Source organism: Moschus berezovskii, chromosome 23, assembly GCF_049115385.1.
Source record: "Moschus berezovskii isolate FMDL1 chromosome 23, NW_MosBer_1.0, whole genome shotgun sequence".
NCBI classification, from domain to species: domain Eukaryota; kingdom Metazoa; phylum Chordata; class Mammalia; order Artiodactyla; family Moschidae; genus Moschus; species Moschus berezovskii.
Window position 1 is genome coordinate 32,089,346 of NC_142482.1, and position 21,903 is coordinate 32,111,248.

The 21,903-nt window shown below is 42.0% G+C and overlaps 1 protein-coding gene across 1 annotated transcript in view; it reads left to right on the plus strand.

Moving 5' to 3' along the window:
• Positions 1-19,624: 19,624 nt before the first annotated feature.
• MEP1A (meprin A subunit alpha) overlaps positions 19,625-21,903 on the plus strand; it is a 33,051-nt gene continuing 30,772 nt past the window's right edge. The window contains exons 1-4 of the mRNA XM_055406760.2: positions 19,625-19,693; positions 19,780-19,804; positions 19,891-19,941; positions 20,951-20,991. Of these exons, the coding sequence (XP_055262735.2) occupies positions 19,625-19,693; positions 19,780-19,804; positions 19,891-19,941; positions 20,951-20,991 (186 nt within the window). The remainder of the gene's footprint in view (positions 19,694-19,779; positions 19,805-19,890; positions 19,942-20,950; positions 20,992-21,903) is intronic.

A 21,903-nucleotide genomic window follows, 5' to 3' on the forward strand; every position in this document is an offset into this window, starting at 1 on the left:
TCCATCACTTACTGACAATCATGGCCCAGGCACTGTGCATGGTGCTTGTCTTAAATGAGTGAAACAGACTAGATCCCATCCAGCTAGGAAGGCAAAAAGTTAAACAACCCAAAACAATAACAGATGAAGATGAGCTGTGAAAAGGGTGCCATGGGGTGGGATGGGTGGGGGTCCCAGGAGGGTAAAATGAAGGCAACTCACAGTTGGCATTAGGATGGCACTTAGATGGGGTCAAGCAGCCTAGGAGGGACTTCTCAGTGGGGGAGGGGAGTGACATAGTGGCCGTGCAAACAGATTGGAGCAGGGCAAGAAACAGGTATGAAGACCACCTGGGGAAGTGCTGGGGTAGCCCAGGGGAGAGGAGCCCCCAGAGGCAGTGTAGCCCAGTGAATGAAAGCTTGGATTCCCTGCCAGATGCATCTGTGAGGAGTTTAACCTTGGAAACTTCATGTCTTTAAACTTCTCATCTGTGAGCTGAGGAGACTAATGGACTGTCTTGGAAAGACTGTCCCTGTGAGAATTAAGTGGAAAGAGGCATGTGTAGCATTTCACACAGGACCAGGCACGAAGGCTATGCTCAGCCACTGTGAGCTGGGGGGCCCGCTGAGGGGCCCCCAAGCCTCCCTCTGCTCAGTAAACACGTGCTGAGCTTCTGCACTGTGTTAAGTTCTGTGACCGAGGAGGAAGGCCTCATTCCTGCTTTCAAGCCATTTTCCTTGAGCAGGGTAAGTTCTTAACCTTTTCATAACCCTGGACCCCTCTGGTCGTCTGGTGAAGCTTACAGACCTCTTCTCAACATTGTATTTTAAAAGCACAAAATCAGATCTATAAAAGGCCCCCGTGGATTCTCATGAATGGCAGAAGTGGGAGGACCTCCACTCTAGATGTCTGGTATTACAAGAGAAAGCCTTTTGTGTCCACTTGGATAGCCTTGGGAATAGAACAATTTTTTAGGTATTTACTGAGCACCTACTGTGCGCTGGGCAGTGGAAATACAGCAGAGAATAAAACGAAGTTCCTGCCTTCGTGAACTTAACAAGGCGGGGTGGCAATAAACAAACTCAGAATCATACAGCATATCAGCTGGTGATAGGTGCTGTGGGAAAAATTAAGCCTTTACGAAAATAAAACTCACAGAAACTGAGCCTATAGATCTCTCTCTTTCTCTCTCTGTCCCCAGACATGAGAATCCTGTCTCACCTGGAAGAGCGTCAGCCTCTTGTTCTATTCAGGCCTTTCACTGATTGGATGCGGCCAACCCACATTAGGGAGGGCAACCTGCTTTACTCAAGAAGGGGACTTAAATGTCAGTTTCATCCCCAAACACCCTCACAGAAGGACCCAGAATAAAGCTGTAGAGAAGGACCGTTTTGAGTGAAGGGAATGGCAAGTATAAAACTCTGTGCTTCGGGCAAGCTCGGGACGTTAAAGCTACAGTAACAAGCCACTATGGCTGGAGCATAGATGGGGAGCAGAGGAGGACTCAGGGAGGGGAGGAGTCCCAGGGAAGGATCTGTGGTTTGAGAGGTGGACAGCACCTGGTTCATGTAACCTTGGGATCAAGCTGAGACTCAGGCATTTTGTTTAAAGAATCATGGAAAGCCACTGTTGAGTGTGAACCACGTGTATCTGGCTATTGTGCTGAGCACAGGCTGCAGAGGGGGCAGGGTGGGGGCCGGGACACCGTCACTGAGCTTGTTGTCATAATCAGGCTAGAAAGGATGGTGGCTTTGGCAACAATGGATGCTGCAAAGGCCATGAGAAGCAGCCAGATTATGGACCTACTTTAGAGGGCCAGCAGAGGGCCCAGTTATTGGATGAATAGACAAATTAATAGACACTTTCATAGGAAAATACACACATTCTCAGGGTGAGCACCATCAACCCTTTCAGAGACCTCGATTATGCCTGCTGACAATTCAGCTATCACAGAGGGAAGCCTCTGCTAGATGGCCTCCGTCAGCTGATTATTTTCTGAATGGCTATGCATGTGCCTGCTCTTCTGGAAAGTTGCTCTTGCTTTATTCACCACTATCTGCTTCTGTCTCTTTGCCAGAAAAGTTTTCTCTACTTGTGTGACCTCCATTATATCTTGGTAGTCCAGCTTCGTTTTGTGAGCTTTTCTGGATTAGTCAAATATCGGTCTTGTTTGTTTCGATTTGTTTTGTCTTTTTTTCCCAAAGTACGAAAATGTTGTGTGTGCTCAGTTCAGTTCAGTTCAGTCGCTCAGTCATGTCCAATTCTTTGTGACCCCATGAATCACAGCACTACAGGCCTTCCTGTCCATTACCAACTCCCAGAGTTCACTTAAACTCATGTCCATCGAGTCGGTGATGCCATCCAACCATCTCATTCTCGGTCATCCCCTTCTTCTTCTGCCCCCAATCCCTCCCATCATCAGAGTCTTTTCCAGTGAGTCGATTCTTCGCATGAGGTGGTCAAAGTATTAGAGTTTAAGCTTCAGCATCAGTCCTTCCAATGAATATTCAGGACTGATTTCCTTTAGAATGGACTGGTTGGATCTTCTTGCAGTCCAAGTGACTCTCAAGAGTCTTCTCCAACACCGCAGTTCAAAAGCATCAATTCTTCAGTGCTCAGCTTTCTTTATAATCCAACTCTCACATCCATACATGACTACTGGAAAAACCAGAGCTTTGGCTAGATGGACCTTTGTTGGCAAAGTAATATCTCTGCTTTTTAATATGCTGTCTAGGTTGGTCATAACTTTCCTTCCAAGGAGTAAGCGTCTTTTAATTTCATGGCTTCAGTCACCATCTGCAATGATTTTGGAGCCCCCCAAAATAGAGTCTGTCACTGTTTCCACTGTTTCCCCATCTGTTTGCCATGAAGTGATGGGACCATATGCCTTGATCTTAGTTTTCTGAATGTTGAGCTTCAAGCCAACTTTTTCACTCTCCTCTTCCACTTTCATCAAGAGGCTCTTTAGTTCTTCTTCACTTTCTGCCATAAGTGTGGTGCCATCTGCATATCTGAGGTTATTGATATTTCTCCCGGCAATCTTGATTCTGGACTGTGCTTCATCCAGCCCAGCATTTCTCATGATGTACTCTGCATATAAGTTAAATAAGCAGGATGACAATATACAGCCTTGACGTACTCCTTTTCTGATTTGGAACCAGTCTGTTGTTCCATGTTCAGTTCTAACTGTTGCTTCTTGAGCTACATACAGATTTCTCAGGAGGCAGGTCAGGTGGTCTGGTATTTCCATCTCTTTAAGAATTTTCCACAGTTTGTTGTGATCCACACAGTCAAAGGCTTTGGCATAGTCAATAAAGCAGAAATAGATGTTTTTCTGGAACTCTCTTGCTTTGTCTCTGATCCAGTGGATGTTGGCAATTTGATCTCTGGTTCCTCTGCCTTTTCTAAATCCAGCTTGAACATCTGGAAGTTCACGGTTCATGTATTGCTGAAGCCTGGCTTTGAGAATTTTGAGCGTTACTTTGCTAGCCTGTGAGATGAGTGCAATTGTGCAGTAGTTTGAGCATTCTTTGGCCTTTCTTTGGGATTGGAATGAAAACTGACATTTTCCAGTCCTGTGGCCACTGATGAGTTTTCTAAGTTTGCTGGCATATTGAGTGCAGCACTTTAACAGCAGCATCTTTTAGGCTTTGAAGTAGCTCAACTGGAATTCCATCACCTCCACTAGCTTGTTCGTAGTGATGCTTCCTAAGGCCCACTTGATGTCTGGCTCTAGGTGAATGATCATACCATCATGGTTATCTGGGTCATGAAGTTCTTTTTTGTATAGTTCTTCTGTGTATTCTTGCCACCTCTTCTTAATATCTTCTGCTTCTGAAGGTCCATACCATTTCTGTCCTTTATCGAGCCAAACTTTGCATGAAATATTTCCTTGGTATCTTTAATTTTCTTGAAGAGATCTCTAGTCTTTCCCATTCTTTTGTTTTCCTCTATTTCTTTGCACTGATCACCGAGGAAGGCTTTTTTATCTCTCTTTGCTATTCTTTGGAACTCTGCATTCAGATAGGTATATCTTTCCTCTTCTCCTTTGCCTTTCACTTCTCTTCTCTTCACAGCTATTTGTAAGTCCTCCTCAGACAACCATTTTGCTTTTATGCATTTCTTTTTCTTGGGGATGGTCTTGATCCCTGCCTCCTGTACAATGTCATGAACCTCCGTCCATAGTTCTTCAGGCACTCTGTCTATCAGATCTAATCCCTTGAATCTATTCCTCACTTCCACTGTATAATTGTAAGGGATTTGATTTAGGTCATACCTGAATGGTCTAGTGGTTTTCCCTACTTTCTTCAATTTAAGTCTGAGTTTGGCAATAAGGAGTTCATGATATGAGCCACAGTTAGCTCCCAGTCTTGTTTTTGCTGACTGTATAGAGCTTCTCCATCTTTGGCTGCAAAGAATATAATCAATTTGATTTCTGTATTGATCATCTGGTGATGTCCACGTGTAGAGTCTTCTCTTGTGTTGTTGGAAGAGGGTGTTGGCTATGACCAGTGTTTCTATATACTTTGAGTTAATCTCCATAACAATCCTCTGAGGTAGAACAAGCCAAAGTAACTGGAAAGCATGACCTGGTAAGTTAAGGAATTGGGGATTCTCTGTAGTGTTGACTAGAACTTCAAGCCTAGCTTCATACAAATTTTATGTATTTTATCACTCCAACATCAAGGATAAAGTCACAGATTCATTCCATTTGTGAGGACATTTGCTTTTTTAATGGAAATTTATTTATACTAACAGTTATGGTTTTAAATATCTGAATAAATTACAAGTGCATTTTAAATTGCCTAACATCTTGTGCTTGCAGAAATTTCTCTGAAATGTAAGAGAATGATTTCTGTGAAACCAAGGCTACAGCTGACCTCCAATTTGCTGGAAAGTGTGCGCCCTCTTGTGGACTATGTAATACCAAAGAGACAGATTTCAGGCAATAGCCCCACCAATGTACACACTGAATTCCTAGCTTTGAATTATAGAAGCAAATAAAATCTTAGAAGAGAATGGTAAGCTTCTTCAAGACATCACAAAACCTTAGAATTTGAGATGTTAATCATGAAGGTGTGACGTCATATTACAGATAAGAAAATCAAAGCTCTAAGAAGTTAGCAACTTGCCCTCAAATCATAAAGCGTCACAAATCTGAGGTCGTGCTAAGAATTTAAGGCCCTTTATGAAGGGCAATGCCAAAGAATGCTCAAACTACCGGACAATTGCCCTCATCTCACACGCTAGCAAAGTCATGCTCAAAATTCTCCAAGCCAGGCTTCAGCAGTATGTAAACCGTGAACTCCCAGATGTTCAAGCAGGTTTCAGAAAAGGCAGAGGCACCAGAGATCAAATTGCCAACATCCGATGGATCATGGAGAAAGCAAGAGAGTTTCAGAAAAACATCTATTTCTGCTTCATTGACTATGCCAAAGCCTTTGACTGTGTCGATCACAATAAACTGTGGAACATTCTGAAAGAGATGGGAATCCCAGACCACCTGCCCTGCCTCTTGAGAAACCTGTATGCAGGTCAGGAAGCAACAGTTAGAACTGTACATGGAACAACAGACTGGTTCCAAATAGGAAAAGGTGTACGTCAAGGTTGTATATTGTCACCTTGCTTATTTAACTTATATGCAGAGTACATCATGAGGAACACTGGGCTGGAAGAAGCACAAGCTGGAATCAAGATTGCCGGGAGAAATATCAATAACCTCAGATATACAGATGACACTACCCTTATGGCAGAAAGTGAAGAGGAACTCAAAAGCCTCTTGATGAAAGTGAAAGAGGAGAGTGAAAAGGTTGGCTTGAAGCTCAACATTCAGAAAACAAAGATCATGGCATCTGGTCCCATCACTTCATGGGAAATAGATGGAAAAACAGTGGAAACAGTGTCAGACTTTGTTTTTTTGGGCTCCAAAATCACTGCAGATGCTGATTGCAGCCATGAAATTAAAAGACGCTTGCTCCTTGGAAGGAAAGTTATGACCAACCTTGATAGTATGTTAAAAAGCAGAGACATTACTTTGCCAACCAAGGTCCGTCTAGTCAAGGCAATGGTTTTTCCCGTGGTTATGTATGGATGTGAGAGTTGGACTGTGAAGAAAGCTGATCGCCAAAGAATCGATGCTTTTGAACTGTGGTGTTGGAGAAGACTCTTGAGAGTCCCTTATACTGCAAGGAGATCCAACCAGTCCATTCTAGAGGAGATCAATCCTGGATGTTCATTGGAGGGACTGATGCTAAAGCTGAAACTGCAATACTTTGGCCACCTCATGCGATGAGTTGACTCACTGGAAAAGACTCTGATGCTGGGAAAGGTTGGGGGCGGGAGGAGAAGGGGACGACGGAGAATGAGATGGCTGGATGGCATCACTGACTCTGTGGACATGAGTTTGAGTGTACTCCGGGAGTTGGTGATGGACAGGGAGGCCTGGCGTGCTGTGATTCATGGGGTCGCAGAGAGTCGGACACGACTGAGCGACTGAACTGAACTGAACTGAATGAAAACAGCATTAATGTAAAAGACCACGTAGAGATATATGTCAAGAGGAATGCATACTTGTAGAATGGCAAGTTAAAAAAAAACAATTTCTAGTAATGTCTTACTGTTAAACATTCTTGAAGATTTTCACCATAGACTGAGTGAATTAATTGGTTGGGGGAGGGGTATCTACTTAGGAAGTTGATCCAGTTTCGAAGGGACAGGTGATGCTGACCTGTGATGGAGTGGGATTAGGAAGAGTGTGAAGCAGGTGGTTTTGAGAGTTGGTTATGAAGCTGAATCCACAGAACATACTAAAATTGATTGCTATGAGGGGGAAGAGGCAAGGATAGTTCCTGAGTTTCTGTTTTGGAGTAGTTATGTGGATGGTAACTGAGGTAGAGGCTTCTTCTTTTTTAAAACTTTTTGGCTGCACAGCATGCAGACCAGACCAGGGGTGGAACCCACTCCCCCTGCAGTGGAAGTGTGGAGTCTTAATGACTGGACCACCAGGGAAGTCCTGATAGGGGCTTCTTTGAGTAAAGTGAAGTGAAGTCGCTCAGTTGTGTCCGACTCTTTGCGACTCCATGGACTGTAGCCTACCAGGCTTCACCGTCCATGGGATTTTCCAGGCAAGAATACTGGAGTGGGTTGCCATTTCTTTCTCCAGGGGATCTTCCCGACCCAGGGATTGAACCAAGGTCTCCTGCAATGCAAGCAGACGCTTTACCCTCTGAACCATGACTGCAAAAGTTAGTAGGTGAGTTCTCTACATGCTTTTTTAGCATCAGGACACACAATGAAATCTTTTGTGAGTGTGTACATCCACATGGATATTTAATTGACAACAAAGGCATTTGAGGAAGTCCGTGCCTGGTTTGCAAGTGTTAATGAGGCTCAAAAAAGAAAAAGCTGAGGATATAATGCAGACTTTGTTCTTTGTATTATTTTTGTTAGTAAACTTTCATCATGCCTGTAATTTCAAAAGAATTTTTAGACATCATTACAAGAATTAAGTAGCTCTCAATGATGTAATAATTACATTTAGCTTCAATGATGACCGCTTATTGAGTCAAGCCTCCTGTTTGACGTTTGTTTGTCCATATAATTGCGTTCCTGGCTAACCTGGTCAATCCCAGTTGGTCTTCTTACTGAGTTTAGATAATTGGACACAAGTTCTAAAGTTACATGTGGGTTGTACCTTTGGAGAGGGGGCTGCATGTCAGATTCCTTGGCTTAAAAACCTTATTCTTAGGATTTCAGACTTTTACAAAAGGGGGACAAAATAGAGAGGAGATTTTGGGTTCTCCTCTGGGAGAGAGGACACTGGGTTCTTTTTGGTTTGTTTTATTTTTTAAATTTTTAATTGGAGGATAATTGCTTTATAATATTGTGTGTTAATTTCTGCCATACTTCAAAATATGAATCAGCCACAGTTATACATATGGCCCCTCCCTCTTGAGTCTCCCTGCTACCCTCCACTCCCTCTGGCTTTTTAGAGGAAGAGGCAGATGATTATGGACACTTTCGTGATTCTAAAATGACTGAATTGAGTGTCTCAAGTCACACTTGGAGGATAGTCACCAGTTTTTCCTACTAGAGAACCAAAGGGATAAAGCAGATGGAACATGGGCATCAGCGAGAGATGAATTTAAAAGGTGGTTACTGCTTACTGTGTGACCTTGTACACATTATTAAATTTTCTCAAAGTTTTCTCATCTATAGCATAGGTGATGATGATAGTCTTCATGGGGTACTAGCCTGCTTGGGCTGCTATAGCAAAATACCACAGACTAAATGGCTTAAAGAACAGAATCTCATTTTCTCACAGTCATTGAGGCTGGAAAGTCTAAGATCATGGTTTGAGCAAATCTGGGTTCTGGTGAGTCCTCTCTTCCTGGCTTGTAGATGACTGCCTTCTTGCTCTCTCCTCATCTGGCCTTTCCTTAGCGCATGCGTATGGAGAGGAGAAAGTGGGCTCCGAGGTGCTCTTTTAATAAGATCAGGGCCCTACCCCTATGACCTCATTTAACCTTAATGACGTCTTTAGAGACTCCATCCTCAAATACTGCCACCCTGGAAGTTAGAGCTTCAACATGTGAATTTGACAGGGAGCCAGGCACATTCGGTCACTAACATACATCAGAGGGCTTGAGTGAAGACTAAGTGATTTAATGATGCTAAAAACCGACTCTGTTCTGGCTGCAGCACAGGTGACTTTCTCTGCCTCTTAAGATACCTGTCATGTCTGTTGTACTCATAGCCATTGTCCCATGGGAAAGATCTACTACTGGAAACATATTCTCTGTCTTGGTAAATGTATTATTACATGTATCACAGCATTCAACAAAGAATAAGAATGGACATTGCTTTGTCCATATTATTGATCCTAATATTCCTCACTTTGGTATTGCCTTTTGTAAGTCTCCAAACGATAGTACAATTACTTTCCTTCCCTCTTAAAGAGTTAACTCCTGTATTTTCGGGGTCTTTGGCTAAAGGAGTTCAAACGACCTTCATCTTTCTGTGACATGCTTTCAGAGCTTGGAAAAATTGGAGGTCTTTTTCATTGTATTCCTTTAAAAACATAAAATGACTTAGTGCATTTTGACTCAGCAATTCTACTTATTGGAATTTGTTCTAGGGCAATAAACTGAAAGTGTGTACAATTGCAAGTACAGGGATATTTACTACAGCAGAGCCTGTGATAAGGGGAATCAACTGAAAATAACCTCCACACATAGCACTGGCTTGGCTAGTTACATCCGGCCCATTCGTTCAATGGAATTATATGGAGCCACTGAGAAGTATGATGCTGAGGAATATCTACTGACACGAGGAAACATTTATAGCCAGTCTATAAACCTAATATAACTAACATTCTTAAAAAGAAAAACAAGCATGGCGGAAAATCTAGAACATATACCAAGAGGCTAGCAGTGGTTATTTTTGGTAGTGGGATTGAAGTTACTGTTTTTGTATCGTGTCTTCCAACTTTTTGCATTGAATAAGTAGTAATGATGAATACAGGAAAACTTAATATAATCCTTTAAAAAGTTCGAGGCTTCCCTGGTGGCTCAGATGGTAAAGAATTTGCCAAGCTGGATTTTCTGTGCTACTCATATTCCTTCTCAGTGTGAATAGTGTAAATACTGGTGGTTTTTGGAACTGTAAACTAAATAAAATAAAAACTGGTGGTGTGAGAATTGCATTCAGAGTTGGAAAGAGTTTCTGCTTCTTCAGCAAAACAGTTCATGAGAAAGAGATAAATCCCTGGATGAGGATCAAGGAGCTTTTCTGAACACACAGCCAACCTTGTTTTGTTCTGTGATCAGGCTCCATGGATCCACCCTCGAAATGTGTCGCGTATCCAACTGGGCAGAGAACATGATTTGTTCATGATGTAGGGATGTGTGGCCATCGGCAAAGACCTTCAGAAGATGTCACTTTGGCTCAGTCGCCTGATGGTCCAAATCCAAAACAGATGGCTGGGTCTCCTCTGGAATATGCTGACCTGGGACTCTGAAGCCCTGTCACAGCCTCTGAGGCTGACCCTGTTACCAGAAGATCAAGACCCCAAATGTTATGAAGCCTACCGAATTAAATTCACTCTAGATCTCTGAGCATCTAGAATAAAATAGTCCTCAGTGAGGGAACAATAACAATGAATTTCCATATTCACACGACATTCAATACCCTGTAAAGCTTTTATCCTGCACATTTGAAATTCTCTTAGTCAGTAATAGAAGGAGCTTCCCTGCAATGTAGGAGACCTAGGTTCGATCCCTGGGATGGGAAGATCCCCTGGAGGAAGGCATGCAATCCACTCCAGTATTCTTGCCTGGAGAATTCCATGGAAAGAGAAGCCAGGCAGGCTACAGTCCATGGGGTTGCAAAGAGCTGGACACGACTGAGCAACTAACACATTTACTTTAGTAACAGAAGAGGCAGAACAGGTCTCGTGAGACCCATGTTACAAAAGAATAAACCAAAATATAGATTCGGTATTTCACCCAGTGTCACCTAGTATGTTAGTGAAAGGGGTGGGAAGTGGACCCCAGGTTTCTGATTGTTTTAAGTCAGCTTTACTGAGATGTAACTTCAGTTCAGTTCAGTTCAGTCGCTCAGTCATGTCCAACTCTTTGCAATCCCATGAACCGCAGCACGCCAGGCCTCCCTGTCCATCACCAACTCCCGGAGTCCACCCAAACCCATGTCCATCGAGTCGATGATGCCATCCAATCATCTCATCCTGTGTCGTCCCCTTCTCCTCCTGCCCTCAATCTTTCCCAGTATCAAGGTCTTTTCAAATGAGTCAATTCTTCGCATGAGGTGGCCAAAGTATTGGAGTTTCAGCTTCAACATCAGTCCTTCCAATGAACACCCAGGACTGATCTCCTTTAGCATGGACTTTGGATCTCCTTGCAGTCCAAGGGACTCTCAAAAGTCTTCTCCAGCATCACAGTTCAAAAGCATCAATTCTTCGGCACTCAGCTTTCTTTATAGTCCAACTATCACATCCATACGTGACCACTGGAAAAACCATAGCCTTGACTAGATGGACCTTTGTTGGCAAAGTAATGTCTCTACTTTTTAATATGCTGTCTAGGTTGGTCATAACTTTCCTTCCAAGGAGTAAGCGTCTTTTAATTTCATGGCTGCAGTCACCATCTACAGTGATTTTGGAGCCCCCCAAAATAAAGTCAGCCACTGTTTCCACTGTTTCCCCATCTATTTCCCATGAAGTGATGGGACCATATGCCTTGATCTTAGTTTTCTGAATGTTGAGTTTTAAGCCAACTTTTTCACTCTCCTCTTTCACTTTCATCAAGAGGCTCTTTAGTTCTTCTTTACTTTCTGCCACAAGTGTGGTGTCATCTGCATATCTGGGGTTATTGATATTTCTCCTGGCAATCCTGATTCCAGCTTGTGCTTCATCCAGCCCAGTGTTTCTCATGATGTACTCTGCATATAAGTTAAATAAGTGGGGTGACAATATAGAGCCTTGCTGTAATCCTTTCCCTATTCGGAACCAGTCTGTTGTTCTATATCCTGTTCTAACTGTTGCTTCCTGACCTGCATACAGATTTCTCAGGAGGCAGGTCAGGTGGTCTGGTACTCCCATCTCTTTAAGAATTTTCCACAGTTTGTTGTCACCATGCCTGCCAGGTAATAAATGCCTAAAACGTCATCTGGTTGTTATCATAATCATTGCTATTATTTGAATAACAAGAAATCCCATTCAAGGTAGGAAAATTGTAGGGGATTACAAACTGCTCTTTCCAGAAATTCAACTGGAAAATGAAGGGGTAAGTGGTTTTCTTCCTTTCCTTGTGTGCCATCATGTAGTCTAGCAGTCCCTAATGTTTTTGGCAACAGGGACCCGTTTCACAGAAGACAGTTTTTCCAGACTAGGGAGGGGATGGTTTGGGGAGGCTTTGAGTGCAACATATTTTTTTGTGCACTCCGTTTCTATTATCACTACATTGTGGTATAATTATCTAATGAGATAATTACACGACTCACCATGACGCAGACTCAATGGGAGCCCTGAGCTTGTTTTCCTGCAACTAGGCAGTCTCATCTGAGGGTTATGGAGAACAAGATGAGGAGTGGCTGTCAATATAGGTTGAAGCTTAGCTCGCCTGCCCTTTGCTCACCTCCTGCTCTGCAGCCCAGTTCCGAACCAGTCTGTGGCCCCCGGGGCTGGGAACCCCTGATTTAGCCCATCTATTCACAGGGCATTGGTGACTGATGCTCCTGCTTGCTTGTCTGTGCAAAGCTGTTCTCATTAGTGAACACTGCTTTGAAAAGTGGCTGCCACTGCCATCTTCCCCACTGATGAGAGATCAATTAATTTTGAAAAATTTGACTCAACCTAGGAACATAAACAGACCTGTTGCTAATTTAGGAAGCCTCCTGACTGACTTTGACCAATTATCCCTGAAACCTCCCATAATACTCCCGTAGAGAATTTCCTGTTACCTTCCCCTGGTGCTAACTCAGATTCCGGTTCAAGCGGCAGATAATGTAATTGGTCTGAATGGACCTGCTGGCCACTTGCATAGACGAATTCACTGTACCAAAAACAATGTTCTGGTTTTCAAAGGGAAATGAGATGGCAGTTCTCATTTGTTTTCTAAAAGGGCTGAGACTCTTGTTCTGTGGATCAAGTGAAATGTCGGACTTACCATCATCTTGCTTCCATTAGATGACCTCAAAAGTGAATGATTTCCCAGGACAAAGAAAAATCCCCAAGCAAGCCCCCACCCATTCCTTCTCCATCATCATCTCTTTCTGAAGAATTTCATATGTTCACACTTGCCACCCACTCCAGCTGGCGGCTCTGGCATTATTCTCTGTGATGAATGCTGTCTGCCTCCTTGAAACATAGCAGGATCCAAGAATCCTCAGATGATCAGGAAGGGCTTTGCCTCCAGCAATTAAGTGTCTTTTCTGAAATTTTAGCCTGTTACTTTGTCTCCTGACTTCAGGGACAGTAGTGTTGAAATACATTTCTAGGCTCAGGACTGACCCACTGATGCCGAGGGCGACACATCAGCCAAACAAGCTTTCATGTTCTTCTGAATGCTCTGCTTGATGATAAACAGAAAATCCATTTGGGTCAGTCCCCAAATGCCAAGCCGACTCTGGGGTCAATACTTGTTTCCTTGCTTCTTGATCTTTATAAATTAGGCCAGATATACAACCCCAGCCAGTAATGTCTTATTTTCTGATCACTTCTTCAAATGCACTATGAAACTCTTGCCCCAAATCCCTCAGGAGACTTGTGAGACCCTCTATTCCCCCAGCCCATGAATTGTTTCCCCTTAAAGGACATCAATGTGAAAGTTGGACTGTGAAGAAAGCTGATCACAGAAGAATTGATGCTTTTGAACTGTGGTGCTGGAGAAGACTCTTGACAAGAGTCCCTTGGACTGCAAGGAGATCCAACCAGTCCATTCTAAAGGAGATCAGTCCTGGGTGTTCATTGGAAGGACTGATGCTAAAGCTGAAACTCCAATACTTTGGCCACCTCATGCGACGAGTTGACTCACTGGAAAAGACTCTGATGCTGGGAGGGATTGGGGGCAGGAGGAGAAGGGGACAACAGAGAATGAGATGGCTGGATGGCATCACCGACTCTGTGGACATGAGTTTGAGTGAACTCTGGGAGTTGGTGATAGACAGGGAGGCCTGGCGTGCTGTGATTCATGGGGTCGCGGAGAGTTGGACACGACTGAGCGACTGAACTGAACTGAACTGAAAGGACATCAAATTCATTACATTGTTTTAGTTTTATCCTTTGACAGTAGAAAATAGCTAGAACTCTTCCTCTTTAGAGTCATATTTCCTTTCAGAGAAAAGCCCATCCCAATTGTCAGTCAGTCAGTCAGTCAGTTCAGTCACTCAGTCGTGTCCGACTCTCCGCGACCCCATGAATCACAGCACGCCAGGCCTCCCTGTCCATCACCAACTCCCGAAGTTCACTCAAACTCATGTCCACAGAGTCGGTGATGCCATCCAGCCATCTCATTCTCCGTCGTCCCCTTCTCCTCCCGCCCCCAACCTTTCCCAGCATCAGAGTCTTTTCCAGTGAGTCAACTCGTCGCATGAGGTGGCCAAAGTATTGCAGTTTCAGCTTTAGCATCAGTCCCTCCAATGAACATCCAGGATTGATCTCCTTTAGAATGGACCGGTTGGATCTCCTTGCAGTATAAGGGACTCTCAAGAGTCTTCTCCAACACCACAGTTCAAAAGCATCGATTCTTCGGCGGTCAGCCTTCTTCACAGTCCAACTCTCACATCCATACATGACCACGGGAAAAACCATTGCCTTGACTAGACGGACCTTGGTTGGCAAAGTAATGTCTCTGCTTTTTAATATACTATCAAGGTTGGTCATAACTTTCCTTCCAAGGAGCAAGCGTCTTTTAATTTCATGGCTGCAATCAGCATCTGCAGTGATTTTGGAGCCCAAAAAAACAAAGTCTGATACTGTTTCCACTGTTTTTCCATCTATTTCCCATGAAGTGATGGGACCAGATGCCATGATCTTTGTTTTCTGAATGTTGAGCTTCAAGCCAACCTTTTCACTCTCCTCTTTCACTTTCATCAAGAGGCTTTTGAGTTCCTCTTCACTTTCTGCCATAAGGGTAGTGTCATCTGCATATCTGAGGTTATTGAGATTTCTCCCAGCAATCTTGATTCCAGCTTGTGCGTCTTCCAGCCCAGCGTTCCTCATGATGTACTCTGCATATAAGTTAAATAAGCAAGGTGACAATATACAACCTTGACGTACACCTTTTCCTATTTGGAACCAGTCTGTTGTTCCATGTCCAGTTCTAACTGTTGCTTCCTGACCTGCATACAGGTTTCTCAAGAGGCAGGTCAGGTGGTCTGGGATTCCCATCTCTTTCAGAATGTTCCACAGTTTATTGTGATCGACACAGTCAAAGGCTTTGGCATAGTCAATAAAGCAGAAATAGATGTTTTTCTGAAACTCTCTTGCTTTCTCCATGATCCAGCGGATGTTGGCAATTTGATCTCTGGTGCCTCTGCCTTTTCTAAAACCTGCTTGAACATCTGGGAGTTCACGGTTTACATACTGCTGAAGCCTGGCTTGGAGAATTTTGAGCATGACTTTACTAGCGTGTGAGATGAGTGCAATTGTGCGGTAGTTTGAGCATTCTTTGGCATTGCCTTTCTTTGGGATTGGAATGAAGACTGACCTCTTCCAGTCCTGTGGCCACTGCTGAGTTTTCCAAATCTGCTGGCATATTGAGTGTAGCACTTTCACAGCATCATCTTTCCTTTTATTTTAAAAAAATTCTTTATTGGAGTATAGCTGATTTACAATGTTTTATTACTTTCTGCTGTATAGCAAAGTGAATCAGTTATACATATATTCACTCTTTTTTAGGTTCCTTTTACCTGTAGGTCATTCCAGAGTACTGAGTAGAGTTCCCTGTGCTGTTCAGTAGGTCCTTATTAGCTATTTATTTTATATATAATAGTGTCGTATCTGTCAATCCCAATCTCCCAGTTTATTTCTCCCCCTCTTTGTATCTTCCCTTTAATCAACAATTCTCATATATTTAGTCTCTCCTCCCAGATGTCATGGTCCAACTTGACCTCTTAGAGAGTGATAACCCTTGTAATCAGCAGGAGTTAGAGACTTTTCCTAAAATCAGCGGACAATCTTAGAGCTCTCAGCTGAGTCTGTTTCAATTTCAAGTACTATATGAGGATTCAATAAATAAGAAGAGCATTGGGAAAAAATGAAGTAAGCTTCTTGTCTGTCTTCCTCACACTATAAAATGTGGGTGACAATATCTTCTTCAGATTCTATAGAGGAGGAAAAGCTGAAATCAAGATGAAAGCCTATGGAAAGCCCACTTGGATGTGGAGAGTAGTGTGTATCTGTTAATCCCAAACTGCTAATTTATTCCTCCCTCCCTTTTCCCTTTGGTAGCCATTAAGTTTGTGTTCTATGTCTGGGAGTCTATTTCTGTCATTTGTATCTTTATGGTTTTAGTTTCCCCATATAAGCAATCTCATGTGATATTTGTCTTTCTGTCTGTCTTACTGTACCTAATATGATACGCTCTAGGTTCATTCTTGTTTCTGCAAATGGCATTATTTAATTCTATTTATGGCTGAGTAATATTCCATTGTATATGTATACAGTTTCTCAGTCAATAAAGTGGGGATAGATAGTGCCTACTTCATAGAATTATTCTCAAGATTAAATGAATAGTGGCCCAGGCCACAGTAAAAACTATGTATTGATACATGTCAACACTTGTCAGTTGCTGCTACTGTTGCTTCTGTTATAACTGTTATCACCATCTCCATCTCCACCATGGAGTACGTCAAGGTTGCGTATTGTCTCCCTGCTTATTTAACTTATATGCAGAATACATCATGAGAAATGCTGGACTAGATGAAGCACAGGCTGGAATCAAGATTTCTGGGAGAAATATCAATAACCTCAGATATACAGATGGCACCACCCTTTGGCAGAAAGTGAAGAAGAACTAAAGAGCCTCTTGATGAAAGTGAAAGAGGAGAGTGAAAAAGTTGGCTTAAAACTCAACATTCAGAAAACTAAGATCATGGCAACTGGTCCCATCACTTCATGGCAAATAGATGGGGAAACAGTGGAAACAGTGACAGACTTTATTTTCCTGGGCTTCAAAATTACTGCAGATGGTGACTGCAGCCATGAAATTAAAAGACACTTGCTCTTTGGAAGGAAAGTCATGACCAACCTAGACAGCCTCTTAAAAAGCAGAAACATTACTTTGCCAACCAAGGTCCGTCTAGTCAAGGCTATGGTTTTTCCAGTAGTCATGTATGACTGTTAGAGTTGGACTATAAAGAAAGCTGAGCACTGAAGAACTGATGCTTTTGAACTGTGGTGTTGGAGAAAACTCTTGAGAATCCCTTGGACTGAAAGGAGATCCAACCAGTCCATCCTAAAGAAAATCAGTCAGTCCTGATATTCATTGGAAGGACTGATGTTGAAGCTGAAACTCCAATACTTTGGCCACCTGATGTGAAGAACTGACTCATTTGAAAAGACCCTGATGCTGGGAAAAATTGAAGGTGGGAGGAGAGGGGGATGACAGAGGATGAGATGGTTAGATGGCATCACTGACTCAATGGACATGAGTTTGAGTAAACTCCAGGAGTTGGTGATGGACAGGGAAACCTGGCGTGCTGCAGTCCATGGGGTCGCAAAGAGTCAGACATGACTGAGCAACTGAACTGAACTGATCTCCACCATCTTGAGGAGTCAATTCTCCAAAACTCAGGGGTCAGTAAGTTATGCCCCTTTAACAATTTTTGTCAACAAAGTTTTATTGGGATGTGGCCACACTCACTCCTTTGTGCTCAGGTCTTTGGCTGCCTTCCAGCTGTAAGAGCAGACTTTAAAGTTGCCACAGAGACTACGTGATCTGCACAGCCTGAAATATTTACTCTTTGACCTTTTCAGAAAAAGCTTTGCCAACTATTCCTCTAAAAGCCTGTGATCCCCAGGGAACAGGCTGATTCCCTGGAGGTGCAACTGCAAAGGCAGTTGTGTTGGAGGTTAAGCCGAAGACAGAACTCTGTGGGTGAAGGAGAAGGAACAGGTGTCTCAGAAGAGAGAGAACGTGGAGGAACAGTGGGTAGAGGACGCTCCTGAGAAGGAGACGGGGTGAGAGGAGGTTGGCAGCCTCCAACCTCAGTCCTGAGCAGGTCCGGCCTGGGCTTTCATGAAGCTAGAGCATGTCTGAAACACTTAAGGGAGAGTTGTCCCTCTTTCCACCTGCTGATGGCCTTCTTCTTCCAGTCTTCACATTGCTTTCTCAACTGGTTGATTTGTAAAATGCCCTCACTGAACTCAGAGCATATCACTACATCATTTTAAAAAATGGTATTTTTACTGTATTTCACCCAACATGATCACCAACTGCCTACTGTGCGCCAAACATCAGAGCAGGTACAGAAAATAAAATACGGACATTGCCCCAAGGATTGCATAATCTGTCTTTTAACTGCAAATGTATAGGCCCCTTCAAACCTAAGGCTTGAGGCTCCAGTCTTGCTCACTTGACACCCTGGGGCCAGAAGTGCCTGGAACTGCAAATAACTGGTAACTAATTAACACCTGCAATCAAGATCATAAAAAGAAATTCACCAGGGAGAAGTTGTATCTGCTGAAGACAAATGCTCCCACCCAGAGGTTCTGCTGAGCAAAGAGGACGCCTATCCTTTGTCAGGAGGTGTGTACATGGATGAAACTGTTCTAGTTTACTGAGGGCTTCCTATGTTCCTGGTACTTGTAGCTTACATAGGTTGTCTCACTGAATCTCAACATTAGACCCATCAAAAAGGTACCCCTCTTTTTTTGACACATGGAAAGCAAATGCTCAAAATGCCACACCTGCCCAGTGGTAGATGTAGGATTCAATTTTTCTGTTCATCTGATTCCAAGTTCACCACTAGAGTAAGTTGTGCAAATAAGTGTAAGAAGACAGGGAAAGATAAAATCTCACTTCGCTGACAGCAACCTAAATATCCATCAACAGAGGAACAGATAAAGAAGATGTGGTACAAATACACAATGGAATAGTACTTAACCATAACAAAGAATGAAATAATACTGTTTGGGGCCACATGGAAGGACACAGATATTATCATACTAAGTGAAATAAAGCAAACAGAGAAAGACAAATATCATATGATATCACTTATGTGTGGAATAAAAAAAAAGATATATTTAGCTTATTTACAAAATGGAAAGAGACTCACAGACATAGGAAACAAACTATGGCTACCAAAGGGGAAAGGGGGAACGAGTGAAAATTAGGAGGTTGAGATTAACATATCCATGTTACTATATATAAAATATATAAAATAGGTAACCAATAAGGACCGACTGTATAGCACAGGAAACTCTACTCAATATTTTGTAATAAACTATACAGGAAAAGAATCTAAAATATATGCATATATACATGTATAACTGAATCATATACATGTATAACTGTGCTATACACCCAAAACTAACACAACACTGTAAATCAACTATACTTCAATTAAAAATTTTAAAAAATATTTTTATTGAAATAGCATTGAGCTTGTAGACTAATATCAAATTAATGGCCGTCTTTATTACACTGAGTCTTCCTGTCCATGAATATTTCATATATTGAATAAATATATGTATGTGTGTATAGATAGCTCTTTATGTTCTTCAATAATTACTTTATATTTACATACAACTCGAACTCATCTTTTTTTGATTTAAGTAATTTGTTATCATTTTATAGATAGCTTTTATTTCTATTATGAAATGGATTTTTTACCTGTTATATTATGCTATGTATATGAATGGTTGTTGCTGGTATGTAGGAATGTTACTTATTTTTATATGTTCATCTCAGTATTAACTTTTTCAAACTTCTCCAGTCTCTGGAACTTGAGCTTTTCTGTGAAACTTTGTTATCCGTCCCCAAATCAGCAAAGATATTTTCTCTGGTGACTTCAATGCTACAGAACATATGTAAGGGTCAAAGTTTCTAGTATGACAGCCAGAGCAAGGTCCACGGTGTCTTGCTTATCACAAGGTGTCTTTGCTAAAATCTGTTCACTTGCAATAATGATTTGGACGAGATTGACTTGCATTATTTCTTTCATCTTGTTTTTTGCTCACATAGCAGCTGTATCGGTAAGTAAAGTCTTGCTCTTCAGGGCATTTAAAAATATTAATTCTAATATATGTTATTCTTTTTCTGTATATTTATTTCTTTTCAGATTAACCATCTTTCTAAAGGAAATGGTAAGAACTAATTGAAATATATAGAGTTTTCTGAACTTTCATTTGCTCAGGAAGACTGATAACAATTTTCTCCCCACTTTTAACAGTATATGATGGAGAATTTGAAGAACAGAAGGATATTTCGGAAATCAACTTAGGTGGGTATAATTTCTGCCATTGTTAATGCCTTTAAATGATTTTAAACCCTGCGATAGAACTGCTGAACATCTCTTAACTTTCAGAATATGATATTGAGTGACTTTAGGAGAGAACTGCTCATCGGTGTCTCATGAGAATTTGCAGCATTTCTGAAAAATGGAAACGTGAAAAGAGAATAATGGTTAGACTGAATTTCTAGAACTAGTGAGAATTCAGTGTCTCTAGAAATATATAACAAGATTTTTGTTTATAAAAAATTCATTTTTCCAGTTTTCATTTTGAAATGATCACCTAGTACCTCACTTCCTATCTCAGAAGTCCCATTTCGATCCCTAGAGTGCAAGAGTTTTGATACCAATGACCAAAAAGTTTCCACCTCTCACTTTTTAAGATTCTTGGGCAAGGTTTCTTTTTTTTCATTGAAGTATAGTTGATTTACACTATTATATTCCTTTCAGATGTACAACATAGTGATCAAATAATTTTATAGATAATGCTCCACTCATAGTTATTATAAGATATTGGATATATTTCCTATGCTGTACACTGTCTTTATGATATTTATTTTATAAACAGGAGTTTGTACTTCTTTATCCCCTACCCCTCTCTTGCCCTTCCCAACCTCCTTTTCAGTCTTCACTGGTAAACAGTTTGATCTCTGTGTCTCTATGTTTGGGTTTTATCATTCACTAGTTTGTTTTACTTTTTAGATTTCCCATGTAAGTGATAACACAAGATACTTGTCTTTCTCTGTCTGACTTATTTCACTAAGCAGAATACCCTCTAAGTTTTCTTGCTCCAAAAATTGGCAACAGTGCATGTGACAATATATGACATATATTGGCTATTTGCATTTGTTCAATTAAAATGGATTTTTGTATTGTTTAAAAAAGAGTTTAACCACATAAAGATGAACAACTAAAGACAACAATGGAAAAGACTCATTTTATAAGAGATGTGTTCTAGCAATTCTTGTTCAAATATTTCTCTTTTTAAACCCACATCTAGCTGCAGGCTTGGACCTCTTTCAAGGGGACATCCTCCTGCAGGTGAGTACCTTCCAGTGACACCAGAACATTCCCACAGGACTGGCTGTCACAGGACAGTGAGCCTCTGTTCTGTGTCCAGCCCTGAGATGGCCATTATGAAGACGAAAGAATCTCAGCCATAATTTGTATGCACAAAGACTTCCGCTGTGGTTGCTGGTTAAAAAAAAAAAAGATGAAAACATTCAGTTCAGTTCAGTTCAGTCGCTCAGTCGTGTCCAACTCTCTGCGACCCCATGAATCACAGCACGCCAGGCCTCCCTGTCCATCACCAACTCCCGGAGTTCACTCAAACTCATGTCCATAGAGTCGGTGATGCCATCCAGCCATCTCATTCTCTGTCATCCCTGTCTCCTCCCACCCCGAACCTTTCCCAGCATCAGACTCTTTTCCAGTGAGTCAACTTGTCGCATGAGGTGGCCAAAGTATTGGAGTTTCAGCTTTAGCATCAGTCCCTCCAATGAACACCCAGGATCGATCTCCTTTAGAATGGACTGGATGGATCTCCTTGCAGTCCAAGGGACTCTCAAGAGTCTTCTCCAGCACCACAGTTCAAAAGCATCAATTCTTCGGTGATCAGTTTTCTTCACAGTCCAACTCTCACATCCATACATAACCACGGGAAAAACCATAGCCTTGACTAGACGGAGCTTGGTTGGCAAAGTAATGTCTCTGCTTTTTATTATACTATCTAGGTTGGTCGTAACTTTCCTTCCAAGGAGTAAGAGTCTTTTAATTTTGTGGCTGCTATCAGCATCTGCAGTGATTTTGGAACCCAAAAAAATAAAGTCTGACACTGTTTCCATTGTTTTTCCATCTATTTCCCATGAAGTGATGGGACCAGATGCCATGATCTTTGTTTTCTGAATGTTGAGCTTCAAGCCAACCTTTTCACTCTTCTCTTTCACTTTCATC